A 15,032-nucleotide genomic window follows, 5' to 3' on the forward strand; every position below is an offset into this window, starting at 1 on the left:
GCCCCTATGAGAATATTTGAGAATAAGAGATCCAGAGAAATTAAAGCATGCAAACTGCCCACCATCTGACTCCTAGGATCATCCAGTGCTGCCATAATCATTGATTGAGTGCAATGGAGATGGCGAATGCCTGCTTGTTCATCATCAAGAATGTCAATGATCGCTTTACTTGCCTTCTCCATGATTTTCAAGGATTGTGTGCCCATTAGGAGAAGAGAAATGCCCAGTTATTTCACACGTTCACAGGAATGCCTGGATCACAGCGAGGTATTTTCACTAGTGGATCCAAGGTGGGGTTTTAAGACTGGTTAGAAGCTAGATCAGAAGATATTGAGGAGCTAATATTGTTACAAAGAGTTGGTACAGTAGTTGATGGCAGCTATTTGGCCAAGTGTATTAGAAATGGGGCACTCAAACAAGATCTGAGTTTCATTTCTTCGATGCAGATCAGAAAAAACTGTCAGAATTAGTAGAAAAAATAAAGGCAGTGAAATAAATTGCTGGAGAAGCAGATATTTTAAGTCGGCCAGAAAAGGACGTGATGAATTTTGTATGATGCAAGCGGCTTTTTTTAATATATTTTTACATCTAGGATACAACCAATAAAATACTACGTGAGACCTTGCATAACTCACCTTCGTAGACCCGAAGAGCTTGCTTGTATAGGAGAAAAGAGGCAGTAGAATGATCACGTCGCTATAATCATTTCGGAATTCTATTTAGACTTGGGGCTAAAAAGACGCATGGGGCTGGCGTAGGGTGTGTAGAGATTAGTTTAGGTTTAGCAATATTATGTACAACATTGAAAGCCAGTTGCAATAAACGTGATAATCAGGCACTCTTTGCTAATTCAATTCTTTAAAAGGCTGAGCATGTACTGGGACACATGAAGAATGCAGTTCTGAGGAGAAACTGGATGGCCCTTGGCAACGTGATTGGAAAAATAAGGCTGTGCTTTGGGTGGCTCGGGGGGGGGGGGGCATTACACCTAAGTTATGAGACATCCATGACATGCCTAGAAATAAACTCCAGAGAATCTTATACCAAAAAGAAGACCACTACTTACTGGGATTGCTCCATAGAGCACCAGCTCAATTCAGATTGAAACTACAACAACCTATATACTGCAAAAAAGCAAACTTATTTCAACACTCTAATGAAGTGTTCTAATGTTCTAAAACGAGTGGTATCAAGATGGTGGTTCAGCAGCCTTGCTACACTGCCAAAATGGTCCATTCAACCAAGTCAACCTTTCTCCCACATGAACATGTCCTTATGCCTAAAAAAAAAGCTGCTGAACTGAATACGAGGTAAACATGACTTCCCACAGGCTACTGACCTGTTAAGACGCAGATATCTAATTAACCCAAAACTTAATTTGTCCCTCAATCAAAAAAGTAAAGGATATTTATAACTATAGACCAAACCTGCAAAAATGTACCAGGATGGCATTCCACGGTACAGAAGAAACATCTGTCACTATGATATACCTGCATTGCCGAGTTGAAGTGAGGCAAAATCTAGCACCCCGGGGCTATATTGGCCAACACAGGAGTAACTCTTGGGGAGTAGATTTCAAACTTATAAAAAGTGTCCTTTGTGATTTAAAGCTTCCTTGGCTTTGCTTATTAGGATTTGCTGGTAGTATAAATATTGAAAAATATGGTGTGGCGAGGTTGCCAATTAGTGAACATGATAATGGGAGTTTATGCATAACATTAATTTAGGTTAGAGGTGAATCCTAAACTAAAAGGAAAGCAATACATAAAATACCAGCAATTGGGCAGTATTACCTGTGAATTTTTCTGTACATGCTTTGGGCTGGCCCACATGATGTTCTGGAGTTTGCGACCACACATACAATATTGTAGATTGAAGATGGAGAGAAAATTGTCAATTTGCTGTTAAAAAAAAATGTGTTGTGAATTTAAGAATGAAATAGTCACAGTTCTACCATCCATTGTAACCAACGACAATCTCTTTTATTTTGACAGGGTCCTTGGCAGGAGTATCCATGATGTTTTACAAAAGCACTACTATCTCAATGTACCTCGCTTCCAAACTGGTGGAGGTAAAAGTCTTCAACTGCAGTAGTCATTTTGTTTAACCTTGCAGGGCAGGTAACCTATCACTGCTGTCCTCTTGTTAAGGTTGTGCAACCAGAACAAATCAGCTGGCATGGCAAGTATAATTTCCACCCATGCAGAGCCCATGTACCGCCGTATCCTTCCTCTTTTAGCTATTAATGGCAAGTTCCACTTAAGTTATCACTGAAGCTGATGGAGGACCCAACCATTAACTGTGATCCCACCTAGTGAAAGTCTTGTGTTAACCAAGTTAAGCTGTAGATGATGGTTTTTGCTTTGGAAGGACTCCAAATGTTATGGCCATTTCCCATGATCATGTTCCAACCTTCATAGAAAGAGAGGTCATTAAAGATGAACTTCAATGTGTGTTTAGTTATCTTTGCAAACGTACAGTGAACAGGCTGTGGCTGATCTCCTGTTTTTTTCACAGACCATGTACTTTAAGGGCATTGAAGCAGGAAAATGTCCCTACTTTCCTCAGGCGGACTGCATCATTTATGCAATCTCCACGGCAATCTGCTTCCAGGCTGTAAGTATATTCTCCTTTTACCGAACATTAAAATCCTTGTGCTTGAGATGCAGCTTAATCCTTTATGCTCTCCACCACAAAACTTTAGTTATATTTTCTGACTTATTAAGTTTTGTCTGAGATCCTCAGTTCTCTGCTATTTGTGTGAATCCTTCAGCTTTGTAATTCACTCTGGGTATGATTTAGAGCAGGGGTCTCCAAGCTTGTGAGTTACTGTAGCTATCCAGCTACCTCTGAGTAGCTCAGCTGTGTTCAGCCCAGCTTATTAAATTAGAAAGCTTTTGCTTGGTTGAAAATGAAATAATACAGCGCTAATAATATTAGCAGCTCTCAATGTGTTTCATTGAACATAAGAAGTTCTCAGTACAGAATTGGTTGGAGACCTCTAATTTAGAGTTTGGTGGATGAGTTACACGTGACAGGTATCCCTCCGACTCCTGATAAGTGCTGTAGGATATAATGTTTTTCAATTGACCAAGTAGACATTGGTCCAAATATAGAACATGATCTAGAAGTCATCTACTTAGTTTGATATTTGTAAAGACTTTGCACAGTCTGAGAAATTAAACAGTTTACTTCTGTTTCAGGCTGTGATGGAAGTTCAGAATCTGCGGCCTTCTTATTGGAAATTTCTCTTGCGGTTGACCAAGGGCAGGTAAGAGGGAAACAGAAAACAGTTTAAGATTTCATTTGAACTCTGTTTGAAGTGTAAACCTAGCTTAAATATTTTTGGAAGACTGTTAAGATTTTTGATTTTAGGTCCAGCTACCCATATGAACCCAGAGCCTCTCCCCAGGTGCATGTCACTAGGGGATGGATCTTAACTCGGCAGACAGCTGGTCAGTTGGCGAGGGTTTAGGAAATGAAGGCGCATTGAATATGTCCACTTCTTCAGGAAGTTCCTCTCATGTGACGTAGGATTCCTCTTAGAGAAGTGTGCACATGGAACAAGCTGTACTTTAAGGGGACTGTGTGTAAAGAAGATTAACATCGGATTCATAGTTGTCCAACTCCGAGAAGAAGAAAAAACGTGGAGCCAGAAGTGCGACTCGCAAATTGGAATGTACAACAGTGTCTCAGACACTGTTTGTGATTCCTAATGGGATTACAAATTGCCTGCCTCAATAATATTCATGAGGCAGGTGCAATTTGTGACCTCATTGGGAATGGCTAGCACCCCCAGGAATGGTGGCCTGCTGGGGTCAGCAGACCACCATGTCAGTGACTGCTTTTTACCATAAAGCAGTTTTAAAAAAATGCAGCCCGCTTTCCTTAAAGGAAAACGGGATGCATTTGAAAAAGAAAAATTAAACATTACTGTTTCATTTTTTAAGAGTAGGCAGTGGCTTACCACACATTTGAAGTGGTAAACTGCAAGTGTTTTGTGGCCGCAAAACAATCTTACATTGAAGTGCGAGTCGCTATTTGGAAAGGACGCCCTTGGCACGCCCCTTCCTAATAGCGAGGTGCAAACCTATTTTGCGAGTCGGTAATAGGTTACTGCGTCGCAAAATAGGGTTTGTGAATAGGGCAGAACTATTTTAAGGTCGCAAACGGGCTGATTTCCCATTTTTGACTGCAAAAAACGGTTGTACATCTGGCCCATAGTCTATTAAGTTTTGTTGTTTCAATTCTACTAGGGCAGAAATAGAAACATACTGCAGTGCCCCAATAAAATACCTACAGTTGTGGGTTTTTAAAGTCAGTGAAAAAAATAAACAAGAAAATAAATATAACTACAGCAAGAGAGCTGTCTGTGTTAAATGCAGACTGAAGCATGTTCCGTAGACCTTTACACTCACAGTATTACCAGAGTATTTTAAAGGCACGCAGAGGAAAATAAAGATGGATTGGGATGCGGCCTGAGTAACTATCAGCGGCTGAGATTATTTGAAGCATTCCATCCATCACTTTTTGTATAATTTAGTGTGTCGTCCTATGAGGGACGGGTATGCCCACATGTGGGTCCTGTGCACACTGTGTAAATGGAACTTAGCTATACCTAGCTGATGCGCCTTAACTAGGCTGAAACGTTTCCTGGGTTGCTTGCGTTCTGCTTCATGATGGACCTGGCCTGCAGGTCAGGCTGGACTATTCCCACTAGAGCAGGGTCAAGACTGAGTTGCATATGACTGAGTCAAAATTAAGGTGGCATGGCGTGCAAAATATCAATGGATTGGGATGCAGCCCGAATAATCACCAGTGGCTGAGATTAACTCAGGCTTTCCACCCATTACTTTTTTGTACACTTTGTTTGGTTTTGAGATGTAGTAACATCCTTATGACTAGGAACTTATCTTTTCATGACCGGTAGGAAAAGACAGCATGGAAACATATTTATATCATGTCAAGCGCTTAGAGACCGTTTGGTTTTTATTGTGCCCAACACCAAACAGTTCACCCAAAAGTGAGATTCCCCAGTGTGAAACCGCTAGAAAATAGAACAATAGTTGGGCAATATACAGGCATGTTCGTGTGTGGAACTTGAAAGTCCGTTTGTAATTTGAGTAGGTAGGGACAGCCTATCATCCCTCCGTGGTAGAAAAAAGGAATGTTGCTGTGTTACTCTGCCTATTGACGTCAGTGGATTTTAAATCTTAGTACACATTTTTGGGTACCTCCCCTAGAACTTCCCGATTTATCAATCCTCTAAAAACCTAAGCTCAAAAGCATAATTCCCACCTCAACAATTTAGTCCAGAATATCACAGATAGAATGTCATATGATATAAATATTTTTGTCCAAAATATAATTTACTAAAATATTTCTCCATGCGAGTTGATGTTGAGTTATTACTTATTAAGGGCACGAATGCCGCGGCGTCTTGGCGCTGACTGTGGTACATGGAGCTGGGACCATCAAAGGTAGACACTAGATCATAGAGAAAAGCCAAGTTTTTAGCTCCTTCCTAAAAATCGGAAGATTTGGTTGAACATGCAGTGCGGACGGTATCTCATTCCAGAGTTTGGCCGCACAATATGATAGGGTGCGGCCCCCCTATCTTGCCTTACGAATCTTGGGAATACAGATGAGACCCTTCGTAGATGATCTAAGTATTCTAGGACTGTCTCTCCCCCGAAATGCCTCCGTGGAGCGCTTTGTGTACCAGACAAAGAGACTTAAAATCTGCTCTTTGCAGAACAGGAAGGCAATGTAAAGCTCTAATGTCATCCGAGGTGTGGCTACCCTTAGGGATGTTCATAAGCAATCTAGCTGCCGCATTTTGCAAGGATTACAGCTTCCTCATCTGCGCCTTTTCAATTCCCACAAAGAGCGCGTTGCAGTAGTCTATTTTGGAAAGGAATAGTGCCACTACAACGGTTTTTTGAAGTTCATATGCAATGAAAGGGAAGATTTTCCTCAAGGTTTTTAAAAGGAAAAAGCAAGAAGAGTTTAGCTGATTGACTTGGGCCGAGAGATTGAGTTGGTCATCAAAGATCACACCCAGGTTCCTAACCTTGGTAACTGGGCGAGGACAAACTCCCGCTTCCATTGGCCACCAACTGTTTTTCCATAGGGAAGGTCCCTTACCAAACTCCAGGACCTCAGTTTTGTCAGTGTTTATTTTCAAGAAATTTTGGCTCATCCAGATCATGAGATCTTTCAGACATTCATGAAAGCTGTTAGCCACCAATTCTGGTTGTTTAGATATTGATATCATAAGCTGAGAGTCATCAGCATAAATGACCAAGGAAAAGCCATGTTTTCTGATAACATTGGCCAACGGGGACACATATATATTATAAAGGGTTGGTGACAAAGCAGATCCCTGCGGGACACCACATGGGAGCTGGAAGACCTCAGACTGTAAATTCTCCCAATAGATATTCTGCTCCCTATTTTCTAGGAAGGAGGAGAGGAGGGTCAGAGCGGTATCCTCTATTCCCACATCTGTCAGCCGCTGTACCAACACCGTGTGGTTCACGGTATCAAATGCAGCCGAGAGAGCTAAGAGGAAGAGGACCGCTCTGCCCCCCCATCCACTATCTTCCAAATTCCCTCAGTAGCTAGTATTAAGGCTGTCTCCGTCGAATAACATGGCCTGAAACCATGCTGTGTTGGGTCCAGTAGGGTATTCTCTTCCAGATATTGTATCAGCTCCTTGTTTATGGCTTTTTTCAGTATTTTTGCTTTTATTGGCAGCCTGGAAATTGGCCGGTAGTTTTTGGACTCTAAAGGATCAAGGGCTGTTTTTTTGATGATTGGCCTAATACAGGCCTTTTTCCAAGCATTGGGATATTTCCCAGTTTCTAGAACTTGGTTCAAATGCGGGGTGAGGTGCATACTAATGATCTTAGGGGCTAATTGAAGTATGGCTGAAGGGCAGGGATCATTTGTTGAGCCCGATTTTGTTGATAACATGATTTTGAACCTCATCTTGAGTGAGTTCCCTGAAACCTGAGAGCCTACAGTGTCCTGCCCAGCCTTCTATTGTTGGAGTATTGCTAACCAAGGTTGCAGTGGCCAAGTTTAAAAGATCATCATATATTAGTTGCACTTTGCTCTGAAAAAACATAGCCATTGAGTTGCAGAAAGCTTGAACGGGTCTAAACTGAGCTGTGTGCTGTGGCTTGACTAACGTAAAAACAGTTTTAAAGAGTTCCTTGGAGGAATGAGCGGCATTCCTAATTTTAGCAGTGAAGTATGCTCGCTTAGCTTTGATAATTGCTTGCTTATATTTTTCTAAATTCGCATTATAGGCTGACTTATGCTTGCAGCTGCATTCGGTCCTCCAGATCCGTTCACTTCTTCTACAGGTCATTTATAGCCTTTAGGTCAGGACTGTACCAAGGTGCTGTTGCTGAGGCTCTTTTAACTGTTTTATTTATTTCAGGCAGGGGCAATGTCATTTACAGCAGTCCTGATCCAATTATCAAACTGATCGGCTGCTGTATCATTGTCATCAGCCAAGATAGGCGATCCGGAATTCAGAGCCTGTTCCAGATTGTCCCTTTGTATTCGATTCCATTTCCGGACCTTCTCTTTAATAGCAAGGGTGGGACTCGATTGACTGGGCATTATTTTCATTACCTCAAAATATATGGCCCTGTGATCAGTCCAGGGTAGCGGTAGGTTCTTAGTAATAGTTACTTCTGGCTCATTTGTAAAGATCCCATCTAAAATATGGCCCGCCAAGTGCGTGGGTTCCAACACCAATTGGGAAAACCCATACGCTGCAAAATTATCCACGAGTCTCGCTGTATCTTGATTAGTCCCTAACTCAAGATGATAATTAAAATCCCCCCTAATAGTATAAGAATCCCATTCTAGGCCTTGTTCTAAGACATTCAAGAGGGCTTGTGAGAAAGCAGTTCTAGGCCTAGGAGGCGATATACAAGAAGGTCTTGAAACGTGGACCAATCATTTAATTTAAATGAGAACTGTATTGCCTCTGCCGGGAGCAGCGTCGAGGCCTCATACCGCAGTTTTAGGTGGTCTCAGTAAATCAGGGCAGTGCCACCACCTCTGCCCTCCGTCCTGTCCTGTTGTACTACTGCATAACCCGGGGGACAGCCACGTTCCAATCAGGGTGTGAGCCTGCATCTGTCCAAGTCTCTGTCAGGAATACAATATCAGGCTTATTTAATTGTAGAAGGCATTCAAATTGGTATTTATGTTTTACTAGTGATCGTGTATTTAATAACAGACAGGACAAGGTGGGTTTTTGCAATTGTGTCTCTGGCTTACTGATTTGACTGCAGTTTGTACTTGCTTTATATTAGGGAAATTGCCTGGGGTACTGGACTTTCTTACATTTTAAAATGTCCTCATTCCCCATGTGTGTTGTATTTGGATCCTTACCCATGGCGTCTGTTAGTAGAGTAAAACAAAATCCGCAATCAGGACATTCGTATATTTCAGGCCTTTGCCCCCCCTTCCAGAAACCTGGCACTCACTTTTCCCAATATAAAAGAGTTGCTGCTGGCTATATCTGTGGGCAGTGATTTGGCCAGGGGTTGTTGTGCTGGGCGCGCTACGGACACGACAGGCTTGTCTTTGGCCCACCCTCGGCGCGCTTGCTGCCCGCATCCGCTGCTCGGTCGAGCCAGCGCGATATTTATGACGGAGGTGGAGGCACTAGAACGCTGACCCTCAAAATGGCGAGCACGCTCTAACAGGCGGCTCAGCGGGTCGGCAAAAATTTAAAAAGAGCTGAATTTCATTAAACCTATACAGTACATGTACAAAGAACACAAAATTGCAGGAAAGTCAAAACATTCAGTATCTCTCAACGGGCAGATACCACAGACTGCGCGGTCGCGCCAGTGCGATATTTATGGCGTTGGAGGTGAAGGCACTAGAAGGCTGACCCTCAAAATGGCGCGCACACTCTAACAGGCGGCACCGCGGGTCGGCGACAATTTAAAAAGAGCTGAATTTCATTAAAACTATACAGTACATGTGCAAAGAACACAAAATAGCAGGAAAGTCAAAACATTCAGTATCTCTCAACTGGCAGATACCACAGGCTGCGCAGTCGTGCCAGCGCGATATTTATGGCGTTGGAAGTGGAGGCACTAGAACGCTTACCCTCCTAATGGCAGGCACGCTCTAACAGGCGGCACCGCGGGTCGGCGACAATTTAAAAAGAGCTGAATTTCATTAAACACTACTATATACTGTACTGTAGCAGGAGAGTAAAAAAGTTGATAACAGAAGAGCGATTCAGAAAAGGGGGTGGTGATGAACAGAGTGTCTGAATTAAGCAGACCACTCTTACCCAGTCCAAAGATCAGGGCTTTATCCATCACCGTTATTTATCTCACTGCACCATCCCAGCTCAGAACCTGGCTATATGCAAATCAGTCTGTCCCTGGCCCAGTGCATCATGGTAACAGGGCAGACTAAACTACCAGGCCAATTCTTCACCAGAAAGGAGACAAGCTACCGGGGACCGGTTTCTGGCATTTCAGCCGTCTTCGGCCCGACTTGCTTGAATCCTGATGATGCAGTGAGAAAGGGACTCATGTCTGAGTATACCCTGCCACACCTATAGTGGCCAAAAACGATTCAGAAAAGGGGGTGGTGATGAACAGAGTGTCTGAATTAAGCAGACCACTCTTACCCAGTCCAAAGATCAGGGCTTTATCCATCACCGTTATTTATCTCACTGCACCATCCCAGCTCAGAACCTGGCTATATGCAAATCAGTCTGTCCCTGGCCCAGTGCATCATGGGAACAGGGCAGACTAAACTACCAAGCCAATTCTTCACCAGTAAGGAGACAAGCTACCGGGGACCGGTTTCTGGCATTTCAGCCGTCTTCGGCCCGGCTTGCTTGAATCCTGATGATGCAGTGAGAAAGGGACTCGTGTCTGAGTATACCCTGCCACACCTATAGTGGCCAAAAACGATTCAGAAAAGGGGGTGGTGATGAACAGAGTGTCTGAATTAAGCAGACCACTCTTACCCAGTCCAAAGATCAGGGCTTTATCCATCACCGTTATTTATCTCACTGCACCATCCCAGCTCAGAACCTGGCTATATGCAAATCAGTCTGTCCCTGGCCCAGTGCATCAGGGGAACAGGGCAGACTAAACTACCAAGCCAATTCTTCACCAGAAAGGAGACCAGCTACCAGACACTCTGTTCATCACCACCCCCTTTTCTGAATGATAACAGAAGAGCAGCACCTAGTGAAACAGTCTTTTTATAAACAATATTTCGAGTCCAATATTTATGTTGGACAATGTTACTGACTACGATATTCTGAAATACAACCACCTGACCAGCTAGGTACAAACCATTATGGGGCGGATCGCTCCATGTACCAAGGGTCTTTTCTTTGCCCCAGCCTTCTTGCTCACCTTGGACTCTTAAGAGGTTTTCCTAAAGTTCCAAAGAGCCCAACAACGCTCCTCATTAAGGTAACTCTAGGCCGCTGTCTTATGGCGTCACAGATTCTCACAAATAGATTGCCTCATTGTAGCAAATGTTCTCAACAAAGACCCTATTGCTTGGGGAAAAAGGGAGCACGTGAACAGCTAAATATAATTTTGCAAGGCTCTCTTCAAATCCTTGTACCAGACATTCTAAGTGTCTCAGATTGCCCAGCACTCTGAAGCATGTTCTTCCTGGAACGTCCACAGCGTACAGGTCAGACACCTGAGAAGAGACTCATAATCTGCGTATATGGAGCTAGTGCAGGACAACTCAAGGCCCAAATAAGGCTTTTCCATCGCAACTATGTTATGAAGCACACTCTGCCTACTAGAAGCAGCCACTTGGAGTCATGCCAATATTCTTGAGCATGACAGCTGCCATCTGCTTACTAAGACTAACTCCTATCACTCTGCCAACAAGAGTGCAATGAGTTGGCCCCTTAATTTGTTGAATAAAAACTGTAAATATAGTTTTTTCCTTGTTTCGAGGCCTTCAGTAACCAAACCGTGTCAACACATATCTCAAGGTCATAGTCTCGCTTCAAATACTTCGTCACAGCTCAGGGTGAATTTATTTGATATTTACAATAGGTTTCCTCTTTGCCTCCAAATCAATAGGATGTAGAGTGACCATAGTTATATTTAGTGAGAAGTAGTGGGGCCCAGGGTTGCGACTGTCCAACTATACCCCAATTATGTCTGTCTTTTACTACCCAACCAATGGTCATGGGGCCAGTTTTCCTTGCGTAAGTCAATTCTCATGGCACCCTTGTTACGTCACTGTTTTACCTATGTATACAACCTACATAAACTCGCGCCACTAAGATCCATTCAATTTATCCTCCCCATTCTTTGTCAGAAATGCTTAAACCAGTCACTTGCCTTGTGAATTCTCTTATTGAAAAATACTCTTATTGTTAAAAAGAGAACTTTTCTGTTGATTGTTCGCTTCCAGGACCCATACCCAGTGTTTTAGGGAATGGCTTGCATACCCCTTCCATTTCCATCTTCCGCAACCAGAAATTCATCATCCAAGCGACAGATGGCAGCCTACCCCTCCTGGACTCCTGCTTCTCAGACTTCATGACTAGAGGATAGAAAGTCCTTCAGACCAGATCTGTCAGCTACACCCGATTTCAACCACTCATTAAAGGAAGCAAAAATTGTTTCTGCCTTAAACATCCCTGATTCCTCGCCAAAAATAGCCTCCAATCTGGCAAAAATCGAAGCATTGGACACAAAAGACCCAGCCTCTGCCTCTTTAAAAGTCTCTAATACTCCCCCCTCCCAAAACAACTTATAATTTGAGGTCTCACTTATAATGGTAGATAGCGAGCATAGGGTAAGAAGGAACAAATGGGTATACCCAAAGGCAGGAAAAACAACAAGAACACCTCAGAAGTACTGACTCGGGAAGACTTAGACCAGAATTGTGAGAGAGCAAAAATGAGAGGAAACAGCAATATTCTGATTAAACGATGAAGGGAATCAATCCTGTGTATCTATTGGAGGCCATCACCCCTTTGGCTTCGGTAGACTATTTATGAGATCTTCACTGCCTCTCCATGAAAACTGACAATTCGATCTCAGAAATGAGATCTCTTGACCTAAGCAGGAAAGTCAAATACTTATAAGATTCAAAGGGATTAATGAATGAATATTGGGATTTGTAAGGCGCACAGCTACTGCTAGAGTGCCCTGCCGCTGGTTCTGATGCAGAGGGAAAGGTGCACTTTATTTTTCGAACAGATGTGTTTTAAATGTTTGCGGAAGAGTTTTTTGACGATACATCGAAGGACCATCGGTAGTTAAGTCCAATATTTGGATACCAGAACTGGACAGGCAGAGCTTCCATGTTTCTTTCGTCTGACAAAAGGAATACATAGCAGATAGGCTGGCTGAGACCTTCAGGGTCTATTAGAGCAGTAAGGGGTCAGTTTGTCCTGAAAGTGTTTAGGACCAGTTCTATAGAAGGCTGTGTGTGCTATAGTCAATTCTTTGAAAATGACTCTTTTTCACTGGTAGACAGTGAGCTGGCTTCGGTACTTAGATATTGAAGTATAACATAACATAACATGTGTATTTGTAAAGCGCACGTTCACCCGTAGGTATCTTGGTGCTGAATAACAGATGTTTATTGTTACCCAACTCGATGGTACTCATTTCATCGACCTCAGATGGATGAAAGGCTGAGTGGATCCGCCGGGATTTGATCCTGTGACCATTAGGTCGAACACAGACCCTTCAGTGGAAGCTTTAGTCCACGTAGCCACCAGACATCAATTGAACAAATGGCGCACCACCATGTTTTGTACCCTCTGAAGTCTTTGTAGGAGATATTCTGGTATGCCTAGATATAGTATATTAGTGTAATCGAGTCTAGACAGAATTATTATTTTGCAAAAGAGTTAGAGTGGTTATAACCGTTGCAACCTGCAGTCATGCCTCCGTTTACACGCAGTCGGGAACACATTTCAGCAGTGTCATTCTGATAGGTAAAAGCTTTTTCCCTGCAAACCTGCTTTGGACTAATGCAAAGACAGGTCAATCCAATTAGGATGGTGTAGGGGTGGGCAGAGCCAATGGGGCAAATATACTACTACATACATAATCACAGTTGCAAATGTAGACTATGCAGTCACAGGAAAAAAAAAACATAACTGAAAAAGAAAAGAAAGAAAGTAATTGGATGCTAAATATTGCTTAGAAGGGATTCTAGTACTGTACGGAATAAAAAGTAAAGGAAGTGTGATCTGTGAGGTCTCTAACTGGGTAGCAAATATACACCATAGGCAACCAGATCCCGGTCGGGGGGAGCAGGTATTAATTTCTGTCTGGAAGGAATCCCATTTAGTCTTTGTTATCCCCTTCACTCCCTGGAGGGGAGGCAATTCCCCAATGTAGTCCATGGTAGGGCAGTCACGCGATATTGAGCTTCATGCCTGTGCATGTTCTAAGGGTCCCAGGTTGCGCAAAGTCTCCCTCCAGAGGGCCGACTCCACTCAGTCCACCAACTTTAAAACCTCAGCACTCAGTCGCTGGAGTACCGGGCCTTGGGGTCTTTCCAGGTGATCGCAATCGGCAAGTATTAATGGCAGGTCAATAAATTAAGATGTTATTGCTTTCTCTTCGGGCCTAAGGAAAAGGCCTGGCAAACAATAGGCTGGCGTTTTAAGGATGTGACAGCCCATTGCCATTACAATGTACCTATCGATAGTTTCCCAGTACTGGAAGAGGGCAGGGCACACCCAAACCATATGATAGAAATCTGCATCTACTGTTTTACATCTTGGGCACTGTGCTTGCACCCATGGGAACATTCAATTCATTCTCCTAGGCCTAAGGTACGCTCTATGTCAGAAATAGTATTGGATAAACTTAAACTTAGCATTCCTTGACGTACAGGGGTTGCGTACCTGTCTAGTAGACCAATCTCTGTCTGAAACTGGAAACTGCATATCAGTCGCCCACCTGTCTCAGAGGGCTCCCATGTTCCCCTTGGCTTGTCGAAGAAGTACTTTATATAGCAAAGGAATGGCTTTGATTGTACCAGACTTGATGCATATGAAGCTGTAGGTTGTCCTGGGTCGGTTGCTCTTCCACCACCATTCGCCAACAATCCTGGACCACAGCCCTTATAGCCCCACAGGTAAAAAAATGATAGAGGAGTTCAAATGCATCGAGTTGAGTCTGGAGAGCTCGAAGCGTTTTGTGATCGACAAGAGTTCCAAGACCGGCCCCCAATCCAATCCAATCCTGCATTTCTTTCCAATCATGCCTAGGGTTTAAGACGGTGATCGCTGCCGATGGGAGGTCCTTAGCATAGGTGTATTTAGCATGTGTTCTCTGTAGTGCCCTGAAGCAGGCATACTTAAGCGTGTCAATCAGAATGTTAGGCGTGGCACCCTGAGTTTTATTTGACAGTTTGAGGAGTATCTGCAACCATGTGGTGCGCTTGTGGATTCCTACATTGTCCTCGCGAGGCGGGCCCCAACTTGCTACTCTCCATTTTGTTGACCCATATCAGTTGTACTGCCAAATAATAGAGCTCAAAATCAGGGACTGCCAGGCCACCCTCCCTAGAAGGATGCCAAAATTCTACGGCACCAAGTGCCCCAGAGCAGGGACAATAGTAAGTTGTCCATTTCCCGAAATATGTGATGGGGCACCCTAATCGGGAGCATAGAGAAAAAATATAGTCATTGGAGCAGCATCACCATCTTCGTCAGTGCAGCATGACCCATAACCGAAAGTGGAAGTGAATGCCAAAAGGCTTCCTTATGACGAAGGGAGACTAGTGTCACTCGTATGTTACCTTCTAATAAATGACTTTAAACCTGTGGGCCAAGACATAACTGAACTTAAAATAAAATTAAATCAGCAATCCATCTATTCCAGGGGTCTTACCCTGAGTCAGGGATTTGATAGCGCCTCACACCTTTTGACCCGAATGTCCCTCCACCCGCCCCCGCAGGGCCGCCACAATCTCACACCCCACTCTGGAGGTCCAAACATTCATAACATACGTTTGCA

At 43.5% G+C, this 15,032-nt stretch overlaps 1 protein-coding gene across 1 annotated transcript in view; it reads left to right on the top strand.

Annotated features, from left to right (window-relative positions):
* The window catches only part of TMEM135 (transmembrane protein 135), a 1,155,226-nt gene that overhangs the window by 1,109,766 nt on the left and 30,428 nt on the right, over window positions 1-15,032 (top strand). Inside the window, exons 12-14 of the mRNA XM_086933979.1 lie at window positions 1,995-2,071; window positions 2,518-2,616; window positions 3,204-3,271. Of these exons, the coding sequence (XP_086790105.1) occupies window positions 1,995-2,071; window positions 2,518-2,616; window positions 3,204-3,271 (244 nt within the window). The remainder of the gene's footprint in view (window positions 1-1,994; window positions 2,072-2,517; window positions 2,617-3,203; window positions 3,272-15,032) is intronic.

This window comes from Lissotriton vulgaris, chromosome 8, assembly GCF_964263255.1.
Source record: "Lissotriton vulgaris chromosome 8, aLisVul1.2, whole genome shotgun sequence".
Taxonomy (NCBI): Eukaryota; Metazoa; Chordata; class Amphibia; order Caudata; family Salamandridae; genus Lissotriton; species Lissotriton vulgaris.